The 6,372-nt window shown below is 42.9% G+C and overlaps 1 protein-coding gene across 1 annotated transcript in view; it reads right to left on the minus strand.

Annotated features, from left to right (window-relative positions):
* The window catches only part of LOC102478821 (cancer/testis antigen 55-like), an 8,936-nt gene extending 3,428 nt beyond the window's left edge, over window positions 1-5,508 (minus strand). Inside the window, exons 1-4 of the mRNA XM_006160737.1 lie at window positions 5,505-5,508; window positions 4,778-4,941; window positions 2,975-2,998; window positions 1,061-1,205 (exon numbers count right to left, since the gene is read on the minus strand). Of these exons, the coding sequence (XP_006160799.1) occupies window positions 1,061-1,205; window positions 2,975-2,998; window positions 4,778-4,941; window positions 5,505-5,508 (337 nt within the window). The remainder of the gene's footprint in view (window positions 1-1,060; window positions 1,206-2,974; window positions 2,999-4,777; window positions 4,942-5,504) is intronic.
* Between the last annotated feature and the right edge of the window lie 864 nt (window positions 5,509-6,372).

Here is a 6,372-nt window from a genome sequence, read left to right on the forward strand (position 1 = left end):
AGTACGCGCCTCTTGAGTTAGGTTAAGCCACCGGATCTGGGCCTCGAACCGCAGTCGGCTATATGGGAGTTCAGTGACATAGCCATTACCCTAACTGCTGGTCCCAATAAGTACAGCTTTGATTAAGACCAAAATCTCTTTTTCTTTTCTCTTCTGTTATTATTATTATTTTTTTTTTGCTATAGGGTGTGTGCGCTCGCCAGACAGAGACAGAGAGACAGAAAGTGAGAAATCACCCCCCAGGGGGGATGGCCATGTCGCAATCCCTTCTCCTCCATTCTCCTCTCGGGATCTTGGGCACACACGCACATGTTCCCAGCATGAGTTTAAGCCACCGGGTCCAGGACTTGAACCACGGTCAACTATGGGGGAGTCCAGCAACATAGCCATTACGCTAACTGCTGGTCCCAATAAGTAGAGCTTTGATTAAGACCAAAATCTTAGAACAAATCTGCTGATTAGAAATGGATTTCAACAATGGACAGAGGGGGCTAGCAGGTGGTGTGGTGGTTAAGGCACTGGACACTCTGACATGGCCGACCACGGTTCAAGTCCTGGACCTGGTGGCTTGCTTTCTCACTTTTTTTCTCTGTCTTTCTGTATGCACATACCTGGTCAAAATGAAAAAAAAAATTATTTAATGAGTAAATAAAGTTAAAAATAAATAGTTCTTTAAAAATGGGCAGAGAAATATATACACACACATAAACAAAAACATGCATGGAATGCCACAGGCCATCTCCAAAGGTTATGTGAAGTATGAACTATGTTGATAATAGTATTCTCTACACTTGTAGCACTTTTAATTGAATATAACTGCAGAGCTTATGTGAATGAAAATTTTCTCCAGGCATTACTGACTGCACTCATGCCTAAGTGATAGCAGGAGTTTTTATAAATTTGCCTCTTTGTTCCTATATCGTAGACTATTTTCAAGTCCAAGGGCCCACCTCACATACTGAAGAACTGTTGACTAGGCCAAGATACCTGCAGAAAAAAATTCTAGTACTGAAATTCTCTAAAAAAATGCACTACATTTTCCTATAAGTATAAATCATACCTTCAGAAGCAATGTCTAGGGAGAAATAAGTTTCCTCATCAATGTACACAGCATCTCGGCTCACAGAGGTAACACGAGCAGTTATAACTCTAGTTTCAAGGTCTGATGGTCCAGAGTCATCAATATCATCACAGAGTCCATCTACCTGCTGCATAAGAAAAAAGTTACTTCCACATTACTAAAATATAAAAATGGACATTTACATTTTTAAGCCATTAGTGCTCAAAAAAAAAAATTTTTTTAGAGAGGTTTTTGCTATAGGGCTCATGCACTCGCCAGATAGACAGAGAGAGACAGAGACAGAAAGCGAGAAATCACCCCCCAGCGGGGAGGGCCATGCTGCAATCCCTTCTGCTCTATTCTCCTCTCATGATCTTGGGCATGCATGCACACGTGCCCAGTGTGAATTTAAGCCACTGGGTCCAGGACACGAACCGTGGTCGACTACATGGGAGTTCAGCAACATAGCTATTACGCCAACTGCTAGTCCCCAAGAAATTTTTTTTTGAGAAGTTTTTTTTCTTTTTTTTCTTTTTTTGCTATAGGGCACGTGCGCTCGCCAGACAGACAGAGACAGAGAGACAGAAAGTGAGAAATCACCCCCCAGGGGGGATGGCCACACCGCAATCCCTTCTCCTCCATGCTCCTCTCGAGATCTTGGGCACGCACACACACACGCCCAGCGTGAGCTTTAAGCTACCGGGTCCGGGACACGAACCGTGGTCGACTATGGCGGAGTCCAGTGACATAGCCATTACGCTAAATGCTGGTTCCCCCAAGAAATGTTTTAAATTAATATTTTTAACTACTGTGAATATATTTCTTTTTTTAAATAATTATTTATTTAATTTATTCATCCATTTATTTTTAATTTGACCAGAGAGAGACAGAGAGAGAGACAGATGGGAAGTGAGAAAGCAAGCCACCAGGTCCAGGACTTGAACCATGGTCAGCCACGTGGGAGTGGGTCCAGCACCTTAACCACCACGCCACCTGCTGGTCCCTGTGAATATATTTCACATGGTAAACAAGTGGTAGACACGAGGCAATTATAAAAATAATGCCAATGCTTTGCGTATTGTCAAAATGCTTCTTAATGCCATTCTTAATCTTTTCTTTTTTGGGGGAAGGTTTTTGCTACAGGGTGCGTGCACTCACCAGAGAGACAGGGAGAGGCAAAGTGACAGAAAGCAAGAAATCCCCCCTTGGGGGGATGGCCACGCCACAATCCCTTCTCCTCCATTCTCCTCTTGGGATCTTGGGCATGCATGCACACGCACCCAGCGTGAGTTTAAGCCACCGGGTCTAGGACTTGAACTGTGGTGGACTACATGGGAGTTCAGCGACATAGCCATTACGCTAAATGCTGGTCCTCATTCTTAATCTTAATGCCCTCTTAGCATTGCATTCAAAGAAGAAGACTATGCCATGTTTCCATTCTAGGAATTCACAATTTTATGAGAATACAATGGAAATTCATCCAGTTCCAAGAAACTTGTGATAGAGGTTATGAATCATGTTCAAAAATGGTCTCTGGGGACCAGCAGTTAGCATAATGGCTATGTCGCTGGACTCCCACGTAGTCGACTGTGGTTCGAGTCCTGGACCAGGTGGCTTAAACTCACGTCGGGCGCGTGTGTGTGTGTGCCCAAAATCCCAAGAGGAGAATGGAGGAGAAGGGATTGTGGCATGGCCATCCCCCCTGGGGGTTGATTTCTCGCTTTCTATCTCTCTGTCTCTCTCTGTCTGTCTGGCAAGTGCACGCACCCTATAGCAAAAACCTCTTCAAAAAAAAAACAAAGGTCTCTGTTACTTCCCAAGAAAGTTGAAATTTCAGACTGGGAAAAAATAGGGACAATACATGGAAACAGTAGAAGATCTGAGATGGGCTCTAAAAGAAAAGAAAGATCTTACCTGTCGCATAGCAGTTTGATGGAGCTGAGAGCAGGGGGACAGGAAAACCAACCACAAATTATGGGGTTAGGGAGCAAAGTCATAGCATTCAAAGATCCAATCCCAGGGGAAGAAGCAAGAGAAAAGTTGAAAAAATAATCTCAAAATGAGTATGCTTAAAAAAAAAAGTCAAAATAGGGGTGTCAAAATAAGGTTTTGGCAGAGAAGATGTGTGTAAATGTATAAAGACCGAAGATATTACAAACAGAATAGGAAGGGTTATAGGCAGTCTCCTTGTTGCTTACTTCTAGTTTTCAAGACTGAGCTTCACGGACACGTCTTCACATGATAAACTTTTCTTTTTTACACTATGACAATTTTTACAGATTTATTGAGGTATAATTGATGTACAATAAACTGCACTTTGATGAGTTCTGACATTGTACACATCCATGAAACCATCATAACAACACGATAAGTCCTTACAGCAGCCACTGACAAGGCTAGTCGGCCTTGCTGACAACAAGAAGGGACCATTATCCTACTACCGATAAATTGCTCCACATACCTTCTGCTTTTGCCCAATTTTATTCCTTTTTCCATTTATGCTAGACAGTTCCCTGGTACCTTTGACTAATTTGAACTCTTTCTAAACAACTTACTAATCACATTTTTCTTTCTTTTTTTTTTTTTTTTGTTAAGAGTAACATGCTTCTTCAGATGCAGGAGCATGTTTGTCACTTCTCAGTTCCTACTTCTGAGAGATCTGGCTGCATGCCCAAAGATCTGGCCCTTATTTTGTGCTAGTGTTGTACAATCAATATTTTTTTTTCTCTTTATACCTTTTATCTTGCAGTTGTCTTTCCTTTTCAAAAAGCTCAAAGAAAACTGCCACATTATCACTGGCATTTAATGAAATACAGATACAATTCTAAGAGTACTTTTCACTTCTTATATTTGCAAAGATTTCAGAGTCCTATCCTTGCTAGCATTTGCAAGGAGGCCGTCACACTGATGCTCAGAGAATCTTTTAGCAACATAAATTTGAAAGATAATTTGATAATAGGCATTGGAATGGAAAATAATTGAACTGAGGTGATATTTACAAGACTGTCAATCCACAAAAATCCCTGAACTCTTGAGAGAATTCTTTGGTATATAAGTCATACTTCAATAAATCTCTGTTGACAAGATTTAAAATACACATCATTTGATCCATCAATTCCAGTATTATGAGTGCACCCTACAGAAAATATCTTTTAAACCTGATAAAAGGAAGTTGCAGGATTATATAGAGCCCAGTAATTACCATTGTCAGCCTTTTCATTCACATACTAGAAGAACAGGTGCACATTTTTTTCTTAAAATCAGAAATTACTACAAATATTTGGGTAACAGAGTTTGCAGTGGGAGGAGTGGGGCACTGAAATTACACTCCATCCATTCTACAGGCCACATTAGAGAGGCTAGATTAACACAAGAAAAGAAAGAGTGAAAGTCCACCAGATTAAGAGACAATGTGCAAATTTATACAAATCTTACTTTGACTGTTTTTTTTTTTTTTTTTCTGGAGAGGTTTTTGCTATAGGGCACATGTGCTCACCAGAAAGACAGAGAGACAGAAAGGAAATCCCCCCCAGGAAGGATGGCTGCGCTGCAATTCCTTCTCCTCCATTCTCCTCTTGGGATCTAGGGCACACATGCACACACACCCGGCATGAGTTTAAGCCACCGTGTCTGGGACTCAAACCATGGTCAACTACATGGGAATCCAGCAACATAGCTATTATGCCAACTGCTGGACCCTACTTTGATTGCTTTTACCTCATGAGATGTTTCATCTTCTTCTTGAACCACTTTAAGTCCATGTTTTGGAGGCATTCTGCTAATCACAGCATTGCAATTGAAGCAGATGGACTCATTAATCCAGCCATAATCACTACTGAAACTTGTCACCACTCCCTGTGTAGTTTTCAAATTGCTTTCACCTATGAAACAGGCAAACAGGTCTCATTAGATCTGCAGTTCAAGCACTGGTGGTCCTGTGCTGATCATTTAGGAAACCTTAGCCACATTTCCAAACTTCTTTGATTCTGCTTTTGTCTATCAAACTAGGACAGTAACAATTTCTGCCCAATAGAGTTGTGAGAATTAACACATGTCAAGTGTTTAGAGCTATGAGTACCTTGCACGAATTAGAGTGTGTTAATTGTTATCATCATATCTGCATATGTAGAGACATTAAGCTTCCACTACTATTAACTACCATCATCATTTTCACCAAACAAATGAATAGCAACTCCTATAGATTCTGAGAGATCTCACCAGACAGTGTGTAAAAATATATCTGGAGATTTAAATTTTCCCAAAACTGAGTCTAAATTATTCTTGTTGTGGTTGGGTTTTTTTTGTTGTTGTTCTTTGTTTTTAATAATTCTGCAGAAGACAAACTACTGAGTAATGTATAGGGGCTGATCGTAGCATTCTGCCTACACAATGGTCTCTTGCCTTCCAGATACAAAAACTCGTCTACTAGGCTTCAAATACTTGCCCATTTGGGATACAAAACAAAATCCACCCCCAAGTTGGGGGGGGGGGTTTCTCATCTACTAGAAAGATTTAAAAAGCTTGAGCTACCTAAGGTTCATGGAGAAACACATGGCCTAAGAGTCCAGTAGGGCTTTCTGTGCCAACACTTTACTGCTGTGGACCCACAGGAGAATTTTGGGATTGAGAACATGCCAGTTTAATTCTGTAGCGCACAGGGACTCATGGATTCCCGCCCCTATGTGCTCCTCATGGCACTCCCACAGTACATGGAGCCACCTCCTTTCGCAGTCACTGCCCTAATTTTTGGCCCCTAAGCAAGAGTGAGGAGATCCTCTCTGGAGAGGCTCCTAGGGGGAGGGGACACTAGGAGATAAATGGGTACCTTGCGGGAGCTCTGTTTGATGTGGGTGCTGCTCCTCGGTGGGATCTGCCCTTCTCTGGAAGAACGCTATGGCCCGTCTCAGAAGCCTGAGCATGGTGCCTTGTTACCACAGGCCTGGGCTGCGTCTGAGAGAACAAACACGACGACGCCTCCTCTGTTCGACCCCTCCAGGTCACAGCAGCCGTCAAAGGAGCGGCCTCTTGCTTCTCTTTCTCACGGTCTGAGGACTGTTTCCCACGCACGAGTGAGCGCCCTGAGGAGAGACGGCAGGACAGCACTACCCGTGCAACTCCAGTACACGCCTTTCACGTGAGCCCCAGTGTGTGGTGTTCTGCACGTCCCCCCCCCCCCTGCCGTCAAGCCAATGCAGCAAGTGGGCACGTGGGCTTCTGTGGCCAGTAGGAGGCAGTGGGGGGCGGGTAGACACACGTGGCTCCTCCCATCCTTGTTGATGAAGAATTAAAGTGGTCCGAAGAACGTGGCTCCA

Source organism: Tupaia chinensis, unplaced genomic scaffold (assembly GCF_000334495.1).
Source record: "Tupaia chinensis unplaced genomic scaffold, TupChi_1.0 Scaffold000706_1, whole genome shotgun sequence".
Lineage (NCBI taxonomy): Eukaryota > Metazoa > Chordata > Mammalia > Scandentia > Tupaiidae > Tupaia > Tupaia belangeri.